This window comes from Stenella coeruleoalba (genome assembly GCF_951394435.1).
Source record: "Stenella coeruleoalba genome assembly, chromosome: 19".
Lineage (NCBI taxonomy): Eukaryota > Metazoa > Chordata > Mammalia > Artiodactyla > Delphinidae > Stenella > Stenella coeruleoalba.
In genome coordinates this window covers 43,350,783-43,370,514 of record NC_137165.1, presented here as the reverse complement: position 1 = coordinate 43,370,514, position 19,732 = coordinate 43,350,783, and the positions used below count along the sequence as shown (strand labels likewise).

The 19,732-nt window shown below is 60.5% G+C and overlaps 2 protein-coding genes across 3 annotated transcripts; one reads left to right on the top strand and one right to left on the bottom strand.

Annotated features, from left to right (window-relative positions):
- Positions 1–1,819: 1,819 nt before the first annotated feature.
- FAM171A2 (family with sequence similarity 171 member A2) lies at positions 1,820–11,724 on the top strand. Its single transcript, XM_079904654.1, is given in 8 exon segments — positions 1,820–2,296; positions 5,621–5,848; positions 6,078–6,170; positions 8,521–8,701; positions 8,703–8,938; positions 9,039–9,155; positions 9,274–9,400; positions 10,000–11,724. Coding segments are annotated over 8 exon segments (2,592 nt in total). The 5' UTR covers positions 1,820–2,178; the 3' UTR covers positions 11,492–11,724.
- Positions 11,725–12,116: 392 nt separating this feature from the next.
- Positions 12,117–18,815, bottom strand: GRN (granulin precursor). Of its 2 annotated transcripts, none has more exons than XM_079905895.1 (13): positions 18,754–18,815; positions 16,016–16,160; positions 15,766–15,891; positions 15,564–15,648; positions 14,994–15,106; positions 14,762–14,897; positions 14,545–14,639; positions 14,180–14,303; positions 13,826–13,923; positions 13,489–13,734; positions 13,017–13,250; positions 12,686–12,916; positions 12,117–12,596 (listed from the first exon to the last, which is right to left on the bottom strand). In XM_079905895.1, exons 2-13 carry the CDS (start codon positions 16,151–16,153, stop codon positions 12,459–12,461), a joined length of 1,764 nt encoding a protein of 587 aa, XP_079762021.1. In that variant the 5' UTR covers positions 16,154–16,160; positions 18,754–18,815; the 3' UTR covers positions 12,117–12,458. The 2 variants fall into 2 exon arrangements, with proteins under 2 accessions (XP_079762021.1, XP_079762022.1); XM_079905896.1 differs by having other exon boundaries at positions 16,016–16,171; positions 18,754–18,771.
- Positions 18,816–19,732: the final 917 nt, after the last annotated feature.

The window sequence follows — 19,732 nt, the reverse complement described above, 5'->3', positions numbered from 1 at the left end:
AGGGAGAGTAGTCAGGGAAGGTCTCTCTAATGAGGTGAGCAGAGAGATGAATGAATGAAGCAGGCAGCTGGAGAGAATAAAGTGTTCTAGACAGAAAGAGCAGCCAATGAAGAGGCCTGAAGTGGGAGCAGGCTTGATGTATTCAAGTAAAAGAAAGGAGGCCCCTGAGCTGGAGGCAGGAGAGGGGTCCAGACGAGGTCAGGGGTGGGGTCAGGGAGGCAGCACCTTGTGGCTGTGGCCATGGGGAAGACTTTGGACTTGATGCTAAGTGTTGGGGGAAGCCACTGATATACAGACTTACCTCACAAGAGCTGCTGGTACTTGATTTTACCCAAAGGGGTAAAAGGTAAATTCTGAAAAGAAGAGAACAATTTGGCATCCATGCATGGCAAGTTCCAGAACAGGTTTCTAGTTGTGTGACTGTGACCATTTAGGAAAAGAGTAAGCTGTGATCCTTGAACACCAGCCAAACTCCCTCTCCCCTCCACCATTGTAATTGGATGGCCCCAGACAATTTATCTTGATCCAGCAAAGCATTTGGCATTTGTCCTTATAAACAAGACAGAAATATGAGCTGAATGATAGAGACTCAGATTTAAAACTGAACAATTTTGATAAAGCTGAAGGTGATCTCTATGGGGGTGTCCCAAAGCTCCGTCCTTCCGCTGCCTGTGATTGTCATGAGTCCCTTGAATGGAGGCAGCGAAGCTGCGCTTCACCCTGCAGATGGCTCCGGGCTGAGAGGCGGCTCCAATACAATGGGTGATGAAGCAGATTCAAGGCAGCCTTGACAGATTGTAAAGTTGGGTTGAAACCAACAAGATGAAATTCACCAGGAATGAGTGCTAAATCCTGCGTTGAGGTTGTGAAAAAATTGGTTACATAAGACTGGGAAATCTGAATAGATGGAAATTTATGAGAAAGAATAAAAGAAAGAGAAAAGGAGGGAGAGAGAATGAGAGAGAGGAAGGAAGGAAGGAAGGAAAGAAGGAGGGAAGGAGGGAGGGAGGAAGGAAAGGAAAGAAAGAAAGAAAGAAAAAGAAAGAAAGAAAGAAAGAAAGAAAAAGAGAAAGAGAATGAAAGAAAGAAAGGTGGTTTTGTTCACAAGCTCACAACAATGTGTCCTTATGTCAGGAGACCCAACCAGGACCTAACCAGGAGAAAAGCCTGACCTCTGGGGGACGGAGTTCCTTGCCCTAAGCATCCAGTCCTATACAGGGCACCATATTGTGAAAAGAGGTGACAAGCCAGAGGGAACCAGGAGAGGGATAACCAGATTAGATGAGGGTTTGACCACCCAGAAGTTGAATGATGAGGACAACCAGAAACTGGGAAGAAAGAGCGCTTGGCTGGGGCCCGGGCAAGCTTCCAGTGTGGGATTCAAACGTGGGGTTCTAAGCATTATGTTTGCCCAGTGATGGATCTGCTACTACCTGGGCGGTGGTGAGCCCCCACCTCACGCTGGGCCACCAGTAGCACCATTTATTGTGCCCCTGCTCCAGTCAAACACATGCTAGACCCTTTACGTCATTATCTCTTTTAATTGGTACAATAACCCCACGAGGTAGAGATTATTACAACTCTCATTTTAAAGGAAGGCTGTGGAGCAGAAGATTAAGTAACTAGCTTACGGCTCAAGAAGAGGCAGAAGCTAGACGAGAACCCAGACTGGGTGATTCCCAAGGGGGCTGCGCCCTACCTCCCCAACATTGAGCAGGTGTTTGTGCGGAGAGAACTGGGTAGTTCTTACAGTTTAAGGAGACACTTATGACCAACCCTTTGTGTTGTAAACAACAGTCATTCTCCCTCTCAAAATTCTGCAACAGATTTCCGGGGCTCAGGAACTCTGAGAACCCCTGTGATTGGACCCTATTCGCTACACTCCCTAGCAGCTGGGGTTCTGGGCACGCGGCGGGGGCTTCGGGATGGGCTGTGGACAGCGAGGGGGCGGTGCCCGGAGTCCCGCGTGGTGGGGCGTCGCCTGCAGGGGGCGCTGGCGGCGGCTCCTGGCGGAGGCTCCTGGCGGAGACAATCGCACTGAGCGGCCGCCGCAGCAAGAGCTGGAACGCGAGCGGGAGCCCGAGCCGCGCGGCGCGGCGCAGAGCTGGGGCTGAGCGGGGCCGGCCGAGTGGGGCCGGGCGGGAGCCATGGGCCATTAGGGCCGGGCCGAGCCCCGCGATGCCGCCGCAGAGTGGCCCCAGCGTCCTCGCGCGGCTGCTGCCGCTGCTGGGGCTGCTGCTCGGCGGCGCCTCCCGAGCTCCCGGCAAGTCGCCGCCGGAGTCCCCCAGCCCGCAGGGTGAGTGTCGGCCGGGAGGGGCAGTGATCGCGGGCCTGAGCCCCCCACCCCCGCGATCGGGCCCCCGCCCGCCAGCCCCCTCTTCGCGGCGCTCGTGAATTGGGGGGTGTTCCATTCCCTGGATTTGGGTGGGGGGAGCTAGGCGACCTGGGGTCCTCGCTTACGGGGGAGAGGAGGGAGGGAGAGGGAGACCGCCGGGCGGGGGTCTCGGGGAGACACAATGGGGAGGGCGGGGGTCCCCAGGCTCCGCGCCGTCGCCCCCTCCCGCCTTGTTTTTCTCCCTCCTGGTCCGCGAGGCGCTGCTGCCTGAGCCATTGTCTATCGAAGACACCCGCCCAGGGGCGGGCTGGGGCGGCCGCCCGCTCTGCAGCCCCCAGCGGGTTCCTCGCTCTCGACCCGGCTGGGTGGGAGCCCAGGCAGCGGCTGCCACCCTGGGCCCGGACGGGGGCTGGGCGCCTAGAGCTGGGTTTGAAGGGGGGAGGGGAGAGGGGGAGTGGGTGAGGCGGTGGGCGGATCGGCTGCTCGAATGGGGTTCCTCGTCCCGGAGTCTGACAGCCCCCAGACGGCCTCCCAGGTTCAGAATTTGGGGTGCACCAAAGAAACGCTGATGGGCTCATGATGGAGGAGGGGCTGCAGTTGGGGGGCTGTCTGGAAAAAGAGGTACGTTGTGATTCCCAGCTCAAGGCGCATGGCAGGGCTGTGGTGGCGGAGCCATGCTGAGCTGGCTAACTGGCCGTGGACAGTGCCGGCTGGGAGGGCAGGTGCCTGGGTCCCCGTCCAGCAGGCCTCCAGCCACTCCTGTCCGCAGCTCCCCCCCCCAGGTCACCCCCTCCTCATCTCACCTCTGCATCGCAGTGGAGGAGACCCTCCCAGCGCCTCACGGGCCCAGGTGGGTGTGTGAGGTGGGAGCAGGGCAGGCTCCTGTAGCGGGAGAGGTGGGAGAGCCGGACCGTGACTCCCTGCCGACGCCTGGGTTCTCAGGGGCCTCCACCCACTCCAGCCCGCGCCCGCCTCCCAGCCCCTGGCCACGCACCCCAGCCACTGTTCTCTCCACTCCTGCCTCTTAGCCCCATCCCTGCTCTCCACTCTTCGCCTTTCCACCAAGGAGCTGACAGGAAAAGCGGGGGGGGGGGGGGGGGGGGTTGGATGAGGGAAGTGGGGTCCGGATGAAGGGAGGGGGTCGGATTTCCTCCTGGAATGAGGCAGGGCTGAAGCCTGGACAGGCGGATCCTGTATGGAATGTCAGGCTTTGAGGAATGGGGAAGGATCTCCTCGGCTTCAGTCTTCCCTGCTCCCTGCAGGAGAGGAGGCTTTGATGGGTAGGAAGGGGCCCTGTTTTTTCAGGAAACCTCTCCCTCAAGACCTGCACCTCAGGGGAGGTGGCCCAGGGAATTGGCTGGAATAGAGCCAGGAGAGGGGGTTCTCCCAGGCCACTAGCTGGGGGCCCAAGTTGAGGGAAAGGGGGAAGGGCACCTGCCCACCCCCTCCCCAGCTTGGCACTGATGCCTCCTCAGGCCTTACCTGCCCACCCCTGTGTTATTCCCTAAGCCCCCTCCCCTTTGCTAATGCTCTGGCCCTTGAACCCAAGGCATTCCTTCAAATGACCATATTCCAGACTCCTGGGTCCCGTCTTCCCAGCTGCTCTATACAGCTGCTCCTAGCCTGGGGTAGGAGTGGGGAGTCGGCAGGCCCCTCTAGCTTCTCAAAATTCCTGCTGGGTGGCCGGGAGAGGGGGTGGTGGTGCGGGGAGGCTACCGGTTCCCCGGAGAACCAGAAAGCAGGAAAGGTTCGAGTGTGTGCAGCCACCCGCCGAGTTGGGCTCTGGCCTGGGAAGCGGCAGGGAGGTGGGCTCAGGCGAACAGCTGGATGGGATGCCAAGGGCAGGCGTGGTGCTGGCCCTGGGGTTGGTTGAAAGCCTGAGACAAGACACCTGTCGCTGTTGAATGTCAGGCTCCACCCGTGAGGCCCCGTGACCTCCACATGCCCTGCTGCCCTCGGCTCCGGGGTCTTCCTCCTGTACCTGGCCTCTCCTAGGTTTGTGTCTAGCACCCAGCCCACTCCCCACCTCCCTCCTGGGCCCCGCACTGAGGCCTCTGTACCTTTCCAGGCATGACACCCACTCCCATTATTGGCAGCAAGGTAGGGGTGAGTCACGTTCTTGAGGAGGGGCTGTGCTGAGTGGGAAGAGGTAGATGGTGCCGTGGATCAGAGAGGCTGCCTGCAGAATCCACGAGAACAGCTCAAGGCTGGTCCCTACCCTGTCATCCCATCTGAGCTCGGGACACCTGCAGGCCAACCTGGCCAGACCATCTTGAGGCCAGGGGTAGGGGTGGCTGGAAAGAAAGACTTGGACTTCCCTTCCCAGCCTCCTCCACACTGGTTACCCTTGGGCCTGGGTCAGCCCCCCCAGATCTCCTTCCCCTTGCCAGGGCCCCAGCTCCCTGCCCATCTCCTGGGAGGAATGAGGGCGTTGCCATGGTGACTGACTGTAGCTGACCAGCTGGGAGGGGGCTGGCAGTCCATGTGAGGGGGAGGGGTCAGGAGGTACTTGTTTGGCCTTAGGGGTTGTGTGAGTCCCTAAATCTGAAGGGAAACAGGTGTGTGCAAAGGATTCTGGGCAGAGGATGAATGATGGGAATGGCCAACCTGCTGGTGTCCCCTTCTCAGTTTTTTCTTGAGAACCCAAACTCTGACCCAACCCCCCTTCCTCCCTTCCAAATGGCTGAAACTTGACCGCTCTCCTCTCCACTCGCAGATCCCTGGTTCTCCGGTTATTCATCCTTTCTCAGCCCTCCTTCCCTCTCCTCTCCCTGACACCAGCCCCATAGGGTCCAGTGGTTAAGAATTTGGGTCTAGAGACAGACTCCCTGGTTTGGATCCCAGATCTCCCACTTTACTGTAGTACAAGTATCTAAACTCTTTGGGCCTCAGTTTCCATATGGGCTAAGACATCGAGTCTAATACATCACTGACTGTAAGTTACACCATTATTTATTTCATATGCCAGTAAAAGAGGGAAAAAAATGCTGCCGATTATGATTATGACATATCGGTCATAGGTGTCGCCTGAATCCAGAAGTGTTAAAATGTCAGAATGTGCATGTGTCAGGCTTGATGAAATATGCTAATAGTACCACCTACCTCCCAGGCTGATGTGAGGTTTAAATGAGGGCTCTATAAATGCTGGCTCTTATAATACCTTGTCTAGCCTGGGCCCCAAAGCCACGCCCAACCCACAGCCCCCTCCTCTGAGCTCGAGGCTCCCCCCAGTTCTCTCATGCCTCCTCCTTCCTCCTCACTCCCCTCACCCCATCTTGCCCACAGAGATTCTGATCAAGGTGCAGGTGTACGTGAGCGGGGAGCTTGTGCCCTTGGCCCGGGCCTCAGTGGATGTATTTGGGAACCGGATGCTGCTGGCCGCCAGCACCACGGATTCAGAGGGCGTGGCCACAGTGCCCCTCAGCTACCGCTTGGGCACCTGGGTGCTGGTCACTGCTGCCCGCCCTGGCTTCCTCACCAACTCTGTGCCCTGGCGTGTTGACAAGCTGCCCCGTGAGTGCAGGGGCAGCTGGAGGGGGTGGGGAGCAGCTGACCCCATCAGCCCCTTCCCAAAATAGTCCTTGGGGGCGGAGAGGGCAGGCTTTCCAGCAGCTGCTGCCTGGGCTGGGGTATGCACAGGGGGCTGAGGGAGGATGAAGCCACTGGGATTCAGATGGTGGGAGTGCCAGCCTAGGGGAGGGGGGGGGCTTTCTCTGGAGCTGACAGACCATCCCTCCTGCAGTGTACGCGTCAGTCAGCCTCTACCTGCTGCCCGAGCGGCCGGCCACCCTCATCCTCTATGAGGACCTGGTTCACATCCTCTTGGGCTCTCCTGGTAAGACTCCCCGCTCTCCACTCCCCCACCCCTCCGCCCACACCAGCTCCTCTTTCCTCTCCCTGACTGGGTATAGAGAACTTCGCCTGCCACATGTTAGCTGGGTGCCCTTGGGCAAATCACTTAACCTCTCTGAGCCTTAGTTTGTTCGTCTGTAAGATGTGAACAATTGATAGTATCTACATCATCAAATTTAGGTGAGGATTAAATATCATCAAGCATGTGAAAAACTTCATAGAAGGTGGTCAATAAATGTTGATTGTTACTGGGGCTTCTCGTGGTTTCTATTCTCCCTCTACTCCTACCATTAGAATTCCCATTTCCTGCCACCTTATCTTCAGTGGATCCACACGTATTTCTTGTGCACCTACTGGGTGCCTGGCTATGTCAGGAGCCAGGGTCATTCCACAGGCATAGAACACCTATCAAGTGCAAGGACTGGAGCAATCCCACAGTGGCCCTTGTCCACCCACCAGGCGTTCGGTCTCACCCAACCAATACTTCCTGCAGCACCTGTGCTGTGCCAGGCATTGTCTCCGGTGCTGGGGAATAATGGTAAGGAAGAGCAGAGTGGCCCCCCACCTGGTGGAGTTCCCCGACGACTAGGAAGACAGACAGAGCATTGCAAACGCTGAGATAATTACAGATCAGGCAGGGCAGGGGAGCGGAGGGCAGCTGCTTTCAATACTGAGAGGACCCTCACGTGGGAGAATAGCAGGGTGAGGGGATTTGGCCAAGGGAGCTGTGGGACGCGGGGGCTCGGGAGTTGAAGGGGGAGCAAAGGCACCTTTGCTGGAGAGGAATCAAGATGCAGGGGCAGAAGGGGACCGTGAGGGTGCAGGGGTCTGGTCTGGCTATGCAGGATGGGGACGTGGTGTAGACTGGTTGACGAAGCCAGGCAGAGGGTAAATTCCATCTGGCTAGTACTAGGGAGCCACTGTGGGTTCTGGAGGGAGAGCCTCCCCTCCCCAATTTATATTCTTATCTTGAGCCCTTGTCCCCAATTACTTTTCTGGTTTGCTCCTCTTCCTCTCTCTGATCCTGAACCAGAGGCTTCTAAGATGTCTTTGGAGGTTTCTAAAATGCCAAACGAACCCGAGCTTAAACCCTCCCACGGCTCCCACTGCTTTTGGCAGAAAGCCTAGACTCTTTCACAAAGCTGGCAGCGCCCTCCAGGGCCTGGCGCAGTCACCTGCAGTGCCCCGACCAGCAAGCCGCCTTGTGCCCCTGGGCCTCTCTCCTGTCAGTCCTCCTGGAAGTCCCTTTCCACTTTCTTTCCCAGCTGACTCTTAGTCACACTGCAGGGCTCCGCAGGGCATTCCCGAGCTGGGCAGGCCAAGCTCCCCTTGCACCACGCTATTTTACCACCGAGGCAGGATGGAACGGTGGGTGAGAGGAGGGGCCCTGGCACCAGACTGCCTGGGCTTCAATCAGGCTCCAGTGACCTTGGGCAAGTTACTGAACTTCTCCCGCCTCCATTTCTGCATCTATAAAATGGGGCTGATAATAAAGGCACCTACCTCAGGGACTGTTGTGCTAATTTCAGGGGTTAATATAAGTAACCTGCTTAGAACAGTGCCAGCATATCTTAAAGCTTAATAAATGTTAGCTATTACCATATTATATTGGAATACTGTTTATACATCCCCTCTGCTCCAAGCCAGCCAGACAGACAGATAGACACACACACACACACACACACACACACACACACACACACACACACCCTAAGTTGTCAAATGCAGTAGCCACATGTGGCTATTTACATTTGAATAAATTAAAAGTTCATTAAGCGTTTTAGAATTAAAAATAAATGCAGTTCCCCAGTCGCACTAGCTACGTGTCAAGTGCTTAACAGTCCTGTGTGTCTAGTGGGTACTGTTGCAGGCAGCAGGACACAGAACATTTCCATCCATAGCAGGAAGTTCTAACAGGTACTGTAATGAACAGTGACACACTAGACTGTGAACTTGAAGGCAGGGAATTGTAAATTGCATCTTATTCCTCTTTGTATCCTCACAAACTAACACAGTGCTTGCCACACAGCAGGCAATAATAATTGAGGACCTGAACCTCGTCATTTTATAAATTAACATGGAAAGAGTGTTTCCGAGAGAGCAAGTAACTTGCTCGGGGGTCACACAGCCAGGACCAGAAGATTACAGGTCCATGTCCCTTCTAGGTTATCATTCTAAGCCTGCCCAGTTCTCTCCCCAAGTCACCACCCTTCCTGGCCTTCCCAAGTGGCCTAACCCATTGGCTCCCCTTCTCTTTAGATAATTGCTTTCTGCTCTGGTCCCTGGGGACCCTTGTCCCTGGCCAGGCCACTGCAGCCCCTCTTTCCATCCAGGTGCCCGCTCCCAGCCCTGGGTGCAGTTCCAGCGCCGGGCTGCCCGCCTACCTGTCAGCTCTACCTACAGCCAGCTCTGGGCCTCGCTCACACCTGCCAGCACCCAGCATGAAATGTGGGCTTTCCCTGCCTTCCTGGGCACGGAGGCCTCCAGCTCAGGTATGCTGGGTGCCAGCCATGGAAGGGATGTTCTCCCCACCAGGCTTTAGCCCTCATCACTTGTGTCCCCTTCCTGCAGGCAATGGCTCCTGGCTGGAGCTGATGCCCGTGGCTGCTGTGAGCGTGCACCTGCTGGCAGGTAATGGGACAGAGGTGCCGCTCTCAGGCCCCATTCACCTGTCCCTGCCTGTGCCCTCGGAGCCTCGTGCCCTCACTGCGGGCACCAGCATTCCAGCCTGGAGGTTCGACCCCAAGAGTGGTGAGTGCCTCAAGGAGGTGCAGATGCTAGAGTTTGGGGAGAGAAAGTAGGACTTAAGTTGGGGGGACACTGAGTGTGATGAAACCCTTGCCTCTCCCAGGGCTGTGGGTACGCAATGGCACTGGTGTGATCCGGAAGGAAGGCCGGCAGCTCTACTGGACCTTCATCTCCCCTCAGCTGGGGTACTGGGCAGCTGCCATGGCCTCCCCCACGTCTGGTGAGAGTGGGGGGACAGCAGGGGTGGTGGGTAGTAGAAAGGGAGGCTGGGAGAGTGGACTCCTGAACGGCAGGAGGGACACCCACACCTGCGAATGCTAAGCTCTTGCCCCGCACAGGGCTGGTCACCATCACGTCGGGCATCCAGGACATCGGCACCTACCACACCATCTTCCTGCTCACCATCCTGGCAGCCCTGGCCCTGCTGGTGCTCATTCTGCTGTGTCTGCTCATCTACTACTGCCGGTGAGTGCCCCGCATCCCCTCCGACTGCTTCCCAATCCCCCAGCCTCCTCTCATCCCAGGCACTGACTGAGGCCAGCTCCATGCCTGGTCTTGTGCTGGGTGCTCGAGGCCCCAAAGATGCATAAAACACAACTTCGATCCTCAAGGCCTGACAGGAAAGCACTGCATATGCACATGCAAAGACCAAAAGATGGGGGAGAGGAAGCAGGAGCTGTAGGCCAGGCCCCTCCAGGGACACTCTGCAGCTGCTTCTACCACCCAGCCCTCGCTTTCAGGGGTCCTCAGGCCACACATGCCCCTGGGTGGCTTAGGTGCTTCTCCCCGGCTCTCACTGCACCTGCTATGTCCCAAGGAGTGCAGTTTATGCCGAGGGAGGCCCAAATGGGCACAGCTGCTGGCTGCTCCCCCCACAGACTCTCAAGCTCTTTCCGCACACCTCTCCCAGGACCCATCTGGGCTCCCCAACCTCTCTCTTGAGTCCCAGGCACTGTCCCCACCACCTCCAACTATATCCATTCCCCATCTTCCAACTGCGGGTTTAGGGAGCTGCTCTGGCCTCCACCCTTTCCTGACGGTCCCGCTCTGCCCCCTGTCTCCAGGAGGCGCTGCCTGAAGCCGAGGCAACAGCACCGCAAGCTGCAGCTCTCCGGGCCCTCTGACGGTAACAAACGAGACCAGGCCACCTCTATGTCCCAGCTGCATCTCATCTGTGGGGGACCCCTGGAGCCAGCCCCGTCGGGGGATCCCGAGGCTCCGCCTCCAGGCCCCCTCCACTCAGCCTTCTCCAGCTCCCATGACTTGGCCGCCTCCCGGGACGACTTCTTCCGTGCCAAGCCGCGCTCCGCCGGCCGCCCAGCCGCCGAGCCTGCGGGTGCCCGCGGGGGCGAGGGCGCCGGGCTCAAGGGCGCCCGCTCCGTCGAGGGTCCCGGCGGGCTGGAGCCAGGCCTGGAGGAGTACCGGCGGGGCCCCCCGGGGACCGCGGCCTTCCTGCAGGAGCCGCCCTCGCCGCCACCGCCCTTCGAGCACTACCTGGGCCACAAGGGGGCGGCCGAGAGCAAGACCCCCGACTTCCTGCTGTCTCAGTCGGTGGACCAGCTGGCGCGGCCGCCGTCGCTCAGCCAGGCGGGGCAGCTCATCTTCTGTGGCTCCATCGACCACCTTAAGGACAGCGTCTACCGCAACGTCATGCCCACCCTGGTGATCCCCGCGCACTACGTGCGCCTCGGCGGCGAGGCGGGCGCAACGGGGACGAGCGACGAGCCGGCCCCGCCCGAGGGCGCGGCCCCCGGCCCGGCGCGCCCTTTTCCCCAGCCCGACCCCCAGCGCCCGCTGATGCCGGGCCACTCGGGCGCGGGGGGCGAGGGCGGCGGGGGTGGCGGCAGCGAGGGCTGGGGGAGTGGGCGCTCGGCACCGGTCAGCGGCTCGGTCACCATCCCGGTGCTGTTCAACGAGTCGACCATGGCGCAGCTCAACGGGGAGCTGCAGGCGCTGACCGAGAAGAAGCTGCTCGAACTGGGCGTGAAGCCTCACCCGCGCGCCTGGTTCGTGTCCCTCGACGGGCGCTCCAACTCGCAAGTGCGCCACTCCTACATCGACCTGCAGGCGGGCGGCGGCGGCCGCAGCACCGATGCCAGCCTGGACTCGGGCGTCGACGTGCACGAGGCGCGGCCGCCGCGCCGGCGGCCCCTGCGGGAGGAGCGGGAGCAGCGGGAGCGCACTCCTGCTGCCGCCCCGCCGCCGCCGCCGCCGCCGCCGCCGCCGCCGCCCGCGCCCCCGCGCCTGGCGCTCAGCGAGGACACGGAGCCGAGCAGCAGCGAGAGCCGCACGGGCCTCTGCTCCCCGGAGGACAACTCGCTGACACCGCTGCTGGACGAGGTGGCGGCGCCCGAGGGCCGGGCGGCCACGGTACCCCGGGGGCGGGGCCGCAGCCGCGGGGACAGTTCCCGCAGCAGCGCCAGCGAGTTGCGGCGCGACTCGCTCACCAGCCCGGAGGACGAGCTGGGGGCGGAAGTGAGCGACGAGGCGGGCGACAAGAAGAGCCCGTGGCAGCGGCGGGAGGAGCGGCCGCTCATGGTGTTCAACGTCAAGTAGCACCCAGCCTGGCGCCGCCTCCGGGCCGGCCCCCGCCGCCTCCGCCTGGGCCCGCCCCCAGGGTGCGTGCTCCGGGGGGCCGCGGGGCCCCTCGCCCTTAGCCCCCAGCCCCGGCCTGGAAAGATGCCCGGGGGCCTGCGGAGCTGTCCGGTGGTATGTGCTGGGTAATGTCTCGGGAGGCACCCGTGTCTGCCTCCGAGAGGGAGGTGGGAGGGGTCCAGACCCCCGATGGGAGGTGCTGGGGAGGAGGGCTGGGTGGGGGGAAAGCAGTGCCTGTATAAACGTGGCTGTACATAGAAAGCTCTATCGTGGGAAAGCAGGAGGGGCACCTGGGCCTCAGCTGCTAGTGTGAGGGCTGGGAAGGGAGGGGCGTTCTAGTGGACCCCTGGGAGGGGAGGGGGTGCCGCTTGCCGACTAGCCCACCTCTGGGCTACGATGTCACAGGGCTGGAGGCTGGGGCGGCTCTGGGGACTAGGGGATAATGTGATGGGATCGCTGTGGGCAACAGCAAATATAAAACTGGTGAGATAAACTTCTGTGTGTCTTTCTGTGAGGTGGGGGAAATGTGGACACTGGATGGGGGCCCTGGCTCCAGGGCCCCCTGGGGAGGGCAGGCAGGGTGGCCAAATCAGACACTGTTAAGAAAGTGTACAAACTTTACTGCAGCGCACGCGCACACACACACACACACACACATGCACACCTGTGGATAGGGAACAGCACCTGGCCACAGGGTCCACGGAAAGGGGGGAGGGGATGGCAGCTGGAAACGTGGCTTTTGCCACAGCCCTCGTTGGGATAGGGAGGGCCTTAGACTGAGGCCCCGCCTCCCAGGGTGACAGGGGTACTCAGAAATGGGGGTCTGGGAGACTGTGGCGGCGGAGAGGTGCTGGCGAGGCCTGAGCAGTGGGCACCCTCTGAGCAGGGTCCCAAAGGCCGCGGAGTGTCTTCAGTCCTCAGTCCCTCCTCACAGCAGCTGCCTCGGGGCCGGGTTCCTCTGAGGAGCGTCCCAGCGGAGGGCTTCCCGGAGCAAACACTTGGTGCCCTTGGCCCCACAGCGGAAGCCAGAGGGACAGCAGTGACGCCTGTCCGCACAACACGTGCCCTGGATGGTGGGAGTGGGGGGCAAGAGTTGCGCGTGGCAGGACCCGGCCCAGGCCCACACCCGGCCCCAGGGCGGGAGGTGGCACTGACCTGGCGGTAGGGACAGCAGGCCCAGCCCCCTCGGCTGTCTCGGCAGCAGGTTTGGTTATCGTGGCAAAAGTGCCCCTCCCCACAGTCCACGTTCCCCACACCCACGTGCCGGCCGTGGTCCAGGTGGGCAGCAGGGCGGGCAGAGTCCACCTCCTTCTCGCAGGATCGGGCCTTCACGTTGCAGGTGTACCCAGCCGGGCAGCAGTGCTGGCGGTCCTCACAGCACACGGCCTGGGGGACAAAGGGGCATTACACTCTCGACCACCTAACTTCCCCCCACCTGGGACTGGACTCCCCTGTCCTGTCCGGAAGCAGGCAGGTGGGCACTCACGTGTGGCAACTGGCAGCAGGCCCAGCCCCCGCTCAGGCTCGGGCAGCAGGTCTGCCCCACGGGGCAGCTGGTGTGCTGGTCACAGCCCATGTCTCTGGAGTGGGACAGGGAAGCCCGGCGGGCAGGCAACTTGGCCAGTCCGGTCACCACCTTGTTCCCCCTCTTACAGTGCCCCCCAGCCAAACACGTGTAGCCCTGGGGGCAGCAGTGCTGGTGGTCTGAGCAGCAGACAGCCTGGGGAGGTGGCAGAAAAGGGTGGTCTAGGAAGCTACTACGGGGTGGAGCGCTGAGCCCCCGCTGCCTCCACTCTGCCTCTCCTGCTCACAGCTCCTCCAGCTGGGAATGACTCTGACTGAGCTGGTGCCACCCGTGGGCCAGGCAGAGGGCAGGAGAGCAAGGCAACAGGAGCCTGGCCATGTGCTCAGGCCAAGACACCGTCCCTCCCCCCAACACTCTCCCCCTTTCCATGCACCTCTGGGGCAGGACAGCAGCCCCACTCCCCAGACGTGAGTCGACAACAGGTATTGGAGGAGGGACAGCTGGTGACGATATCACAGGGGACATCATTCTCCACGGCTCGGGAGTCCAGCAGGCTGACGTGGGCTGGGGCCTTCCTCATCCAGGGCACCCGGCGGGCCCCCTGTTCACAGGTACCCTTCTCTGTGTCACACCTAAACCCGGCCGGGCAGCAGTGCACGTGGTCCTCACAGCACACAGCCTAGGGTGGAGGGAGAGGGGACGGTGGGCCTGGGGGGCCTAGCTGGCTGCCACCCTCTGCTCAGCCCAGGCCACTCACCGCTCCTCGGTACCTGGGCAAAAGGGCAGCAGCCCCAGGCCCCGGACAGCAGGCGGCAGCAGGTGTAGTCGTCGGGGCAGCTCACCTCCATGTCACACTTCACCTCCTGGACTGTGAGGCAGGCAAGGAGGATGGGTCAGCAGTGGCGCTGGGAACCCTCGGGGGTGCCCTCCCTTTGTCAGTTCCACAGCTAGAACCGGATGTGAAGGATGGAGGGTACCGCTCAGACCACCCCGGCAGTGATCCTAAGGCGAGGCCCAATGTGGACGAAAGGGGGCTGTCCCTGCCCTGGCCCCTCCGTGCGGCCATTTCTGCTCACTCCTCATGGTGCAGGTGGAATGGCGGCGTCTGCCGCCTCCCCCGGTACCTGTGTGTGCGGGCAGCTTGATGAGGAGGTCCGTAGCGTTCTCCTTGGAGAGGCACTTACTCTGGATCAGGTCACACACAGTGTCCTGGGGGCAGCAGTGCAGGTGGTCGGAGCAGCAGACGGCCTGGGTGAGAGCGAAGTCGTCTTTGGGATTTCCAGTCTCCCTAGAGCTCAGGGAGCAGCCAGACCGACAGCTGGCACTGCCCCAATCCCCCACTAGGGGGTGGCATGAGTCCTGAGCAGCCAGGCTCACAGCCAGCCACCAGCCAGCCAGCCCCACCCCTTGGAGTCCCTGCCTGGTAGGTAGGTGTCCAGGCCAGATGGCTGTGGACGCACAGCCCAACTGGCTACAGCCCCTCACTCACACTGGGCATCGGGCAGCAGCCATACTTTCCACTGGGCAGCTTGCAGCAGGTAGAACCATCAGGGCACTGGGACTGTGCATCCGGGCACAAGACCACTGGAAGGAGAGAGAAAGGTGAGGGGGCAGCCAGGGTGGAGGGGAAGGTCTCCCCAGCTAGGAGTTAGATGAGGCCTCTCCTCGCTCCCAGCTCACACCCCGACACTCTCCCACCTCCTTACCTGGCCTTTTAGTCTTCTGGGCAGGGATCTTCTTTGCCAGGGGGTGGGTGCCTGCGGCCGTGAGGCAGAGGCCACGAGCCAGGTCACAGGAGGTGCCGTGAGGGCAGCAGTGCACCTTGTCTTCACAGCAAGAAGCCTGAGAAGAGATGGCCCTGACTATGTCTTTGCTCCCTCCAGCCCTTCCTCTGCCCCCACTGCCCTCCTCCCTCCCCCCATCTTCCCAAACTTGTACCTGGGGCATGGGGCAGCACCCCCACGAGCCATCAGGCAGACTGCAGCATGTGGAGGAGTTGGGGCATTCGAACTGTCTGTCGGGGCACTGGACGGCACCCAAGGGCTTGGTATCTGTGGACGGGATGACCCAGGATTCCACCCCGTCAGTGAAGGTCATTCCTCCCACCACTCGAGGAGCTGCTGGCACCAGAGCCTGCAGGCCCAGCTACAGGAGGATTCGGGGGCTGGCACTAGGGCTCAGGGCTCCCCCAGGCTTTCCTAACCCACTGTCCCCCAAGCCAGTCCTTGCCCCAGCAATATGGCACAGGGCAGAGGCATCCACTGACTGGGTAGGCCTTAAACCAGGCCAGCTTGGCCTGTCCCCACCCACAGAATGCTTGGCCGTGGGTCTGGAGTCTTACACTCTCTCCTGACCCCTCCTCGCCCCCGCGCTGCTCCTCTCTCCAGAGCAGGGGGGCTGCTTGGTACAGATGTCACGTGAATGAGGACACGAGGGCAGGAATCAAGGTCACCCAGCTGGCTGCACGCCTGGGTGCTCCAGGCTCTATGTGCTGCCCATCTGGCTCACCTGATCTTTGGAAGCAGGACCGCCCGTCAGCACTGCAGTGGAAGCCCTGGGGGCAGCAGTGGTGGCCATCCCCGCATGACACGGCCTGTGGGACACAGAGGTGCCTTCGTTGGCTAGGCCCATTTCCCTGAGGGTGGGAAGAGGGTGCAGGAAAAGTATAAACACAGACCCAAGCCCTCCATCGACCTGATGGCACCCTCACCTCTGGGAACGGGCAGCAGCTGGAGGTCCCCGAGACAGTGAGGATGCAGGAGTAGCCGGGCGAGCAATGGGCGTCGGTCCGGCACGGTGTGCCCAGATGCCGGCTCAGCGCCGTGGGCCACTTGTCCTGGGAAGCGAGAGAAAGGGGTAAACAGAAGGACCCGAGCCCGGCCCCCTCCTCTGGCCAATCCAAGATGAACCTTTAGGAAATCCCAGGCTGCTAGCTCTTGCCTGGGCCGAAGGGCACTCACCGGAACGGGATTGCAGCAGCTGTAGGTAGCTCCTCTCAGGTCCAGGCAGCAGGCCACAGGGCAGAGCTGACCGTCTGGGCACTGTGTTCCAGCCACCAGCCCTGTCACTAAGGCCACCCAGCTCACCAGAGTCCACATGGTCCACCTGCAAAACCCCTAGAGGCGTTTGGCAACCAGCTGAAGCCCAGGCCACCCTCGATTCTGGGCCCAGTCACTCCCCCTGCCCCAGGCCCAGGCCTAGCTGAGCCTCCCCAGCCACACCCTGTCCAGACAGGAAGAAGGATGCGGGGCCTGAGATTCAGTTTCCTACGTGTGTCCTGTGTGGGTGTCACATGTACACCGGCGCGTGTACACCCATGAGCATGAATGCTGGCATGAGCACGTGTGTGAATCTGTGTCCCCACATGTGGCCTAACACCTCAGTCTCTGTGGCTGAGTGTGTAGAGACGTGGGTATGTGAGAGTCAGGAAGATTTGTGGGTTTTGTGGGTCTGATCTGTGGGGATGTGGACCACCTCCGAGGGGTGGGGAAGGCATCAGTAGCCATGAGAGGACAGGGATGGGGTGCAAGGAGGGAGTCTCCCCTTGAAGAAAAGCCAGGGTTCCACTTCCTGAGCCAGCCCCCCTAGATGCCTGATGCTGTGCTCACACCTGCACCCTGCTAAGGCCTGTTGGCGGGGGAAGGGGAGGGGAGGACACTTGATGACACTGGCAACCACGGGGTTGAGAAAGTTGTGAAAAAGGAAGTACGGTGCCGGTGGAGTCTGGGCTGCCTTCCCCAGAGGCCAGCCACCACCTGCCCACTGACTGTCGCCTCCCCACCCAAGGAAGGGGATACACAGGCTGAGTCAACCTTTGGGACACCTGTGTTCTAAGGGCCCCCCAATACCACCAGGCCCTTTCAGAATCCCCAAACATACCCCCCTCCCTTCCCCCCACCTCTCCCTGCCCTGGGGCCGAAACCCAGCTGCATGTGGGGAGACCACGTGTGCCCACCGGGCTGCCGATCTGCATCATCAGCGGGAAGTAAGCCTCGGTCTCTGGAAGGGAGCAGCCTTTCACTTCTTAAACAACTCTTCCCCCAAGCTCAGCCAGCCCTGCTAGCTCAATGGGGTGGGCCCAAGAGATGTTACGCTGCCTAGAGGGGCCAAAACAGTCATGTTTGTTGAGCCTCTTAGGAGCCAGTGACAACACTCTACATTATTTTCTTTCTTCTTTGCAACAACTGTCCAAAGTAGAAATTATTACCTTTACTTTTCAAAGGAGGAAACTGAGGCTAGAGATGTGAAGTAACTCCCCCCTGTCATATATCAAGACATAGAGATGACAGGCTTTGATGGCTCCAGACTATACTGGACCTGGGTTCGTTTCACAAGTGGACCATGGGTAGTGCCTGGGAATGGGACCCCAAACCCCAGGAGGAGAGAGGCCTGGGGTCCAAGCTGAGAAGAGGGGTAGAAGCGCTTCCTGGACAGGTGGACCAGGTCAGGACAGAAACACAGAGTACGGGGCTGCCTGGATTCTGCACATGGCTCCTAGTCCTAGAACTGCCACCGTTGACTATGAGAGCCCCAAAAGTTGCTCCCTGTCTTTGGGCCTCAGTTCCCCATTAGTCTGTGTGTGGACACTGCACACTTTGTATGGCAGGGAATCGCACACACCCAGTCACTCACATCCTCTCTCCCTCACCTGGTTTTCCTCAGTGCCCCCTCTCCAGCTCAAAAACCATCCCCAGGAGGCCATCTCCTGGCCAGGTAAGGCTGAAGAAGACTGGTCCTGGACTGCGGCCCCTTTCACCCTCTACACCGATGCCCACAGCCCCCCACCCTGCAAGGCATCTACAGCTGGCCGCTGTAGGAGTGCCTGTCTGCACACATCTCAGACTACTCAGCGCCCTAATGATTCATTTACATATATTCTCCTTCCTGTGTATCCTGAGGTTCAGGAGTAGAGTGTATGCTTCTACCGAATATACGTGCATGCACGCGCCCAAACACACTCAGGACCAGGGATGGGGGAGGAGGGGACCCCAGTCCTCTCAGCAGGGTTCCAAGTGGTGGCCTCTCTCCTCCCCACCCTACACTGCCACCGCAGAGAGGGACAGGAACCTCTTCAAGCCCCCAGCTCCGTCATCTTCCACTAGGGGGCAGCCCCCAACTCCGAGTGTCAGGAGAGAGAGATTCCCAAAAGGTGAGCCAACCCAGCAGCGAGAGCAGGAAAAAGTGGCAGGGGGAGGCGGAAGTTAGCTCGTCCCACCCCCACCCCCGCGAGAGGAAGTGAGAGAGAGCCAGACACAACCCAGGGGTTCAGTCACCACTCCCAAGTCCCTACTGTCTTTGAGGAGGCCAGCGTCTCAAGCCCCGTTCCCAGCCCCCCGAGCTCGGGGACCATGGGCGGGCGCCTCGCCGGCTCCCGGCCGCCGCGGGGACTACCCACCAGCACCACCACCTGCCGACGGGGGCGGAGTCGGCTCCAGAACGGAGTAGTCTCTGCTCTGGGGGAAGGGGCTGCAGGCCCCAGGGGTGCTGGAGAGGGAGAAAGCCCCTTCTAATGGGGGTCACTGCAGTTACTGCTTATTCCCACCACCCATAAAACCCCTTCCAGTGCATCGGAGTTGCTCTAAGGGAGTCTTTTCTTGTCTCCCTGATGAAACTACAGAGGAGCCTGAAGCCCCCACCTCCTCCTGGCTGGGCCCCTGGGAAGGAGCAAGCGAGAGGTCTACGCAGCCACCCTCCTTACCTGCGTCGGGGTCGGCGATCCCTGGGGAGCAGCGACCGGGCAGCTCACCAACTTGGCCCCCTCGGCGCGTTGGCCCACCCACCTCTGTTTCCATTGGCCAGGTGTCCGGGCTGTCTCACTCCCATTGGCTCCTCGTCGACGTAAAGGCGGGGCCAACCTGGGAGGCTGTGCTGCTTTTCCTACTCAATTCACTCTCCTCCCTCCCTTCCTCTCTCTCCCCAACCCCCCATTTCTAGGGATCATGTGATTAGGCAATCATGTGATGCCGTCGCCGGCTAAGCCTGCCTGCTGATTCCCGCCTCGCCGCCTCCTGCAGCCCCATCCCGAGATGGGCCAGCTCCTGTCAGGGGACATTGAGAGCCAAGAGCTGTCCCTTAGAGGGTGCGTACAAGAGCATTTACAGGATGTCTCTTGGATTTGGAACAGCTGTGCATCCTGTTTCTATTCTAGTCAACAAACTCAGATTTAATGCTGGGCAGCCGGGCCCCAAAGGGGAGTGAAGGAGTAGTGAGGGCAAGGATAAACAGCCCTCAAGCCCCTTCCTCAAGGGGCTCACAGCAGGGGGTGGGGTGGGGTTGGAGAATCGGGGGCCAGGTGCTCTAGGTGTGTGTAGGGAAGACGTAGTAGGTTGGCTCTAGGCAGGGAAAAAGAGGTTTAATTCCACCTTGGGGGCCTTTTTTTTTTTTTTTTTTTTGGTGGTACGCGGGCCTCTCACTGTTGTGGCCTCTCCCGTTGCGGAGCACAGGCTCCGGACGCGCAGGCTCAGCGACCTTGGCTCACGGGCCCAGCCGCTCCGCAGCATGTGGGATCTTCCCGGACCGGGGCACGAACCCGTGTCCCTTGCATCGGCAGGCGGACTCTCAACCACTGCGCCACCAGGGAAGCCCCGTGGGGGCACTTTTTTGAGCTGAGGCTGGGAGGATTTAAACTGGCAAGTGGGGAGGGGTTAGAGAAGTGGCTAGATAGGGGGTAATGGGAA

Coding starts and splice junctions, on each gene's coding strand:
- GRN (XM_079905895.1), bottom strand. CDS start 16,153: ATGTGGACTCTGGTGAGCTGGGTGGCCTTAGTGACAGGGCTGGTGGCT. Junction 15,892..16,015: donor GCTGCTGCAATCCCGTTCCG/GTGAGTGCCCTT, acceptor CTCGCTTCCCAG/GACAAGTGGCCCACGGCGCT. Junction 12,597..12,685: donor CCTGCTGTCCCTACCGCCAG/GTCAGTGCCACC, acceptor CCCACCATCCAG/GGCACGTGTTGTGCGGACAG.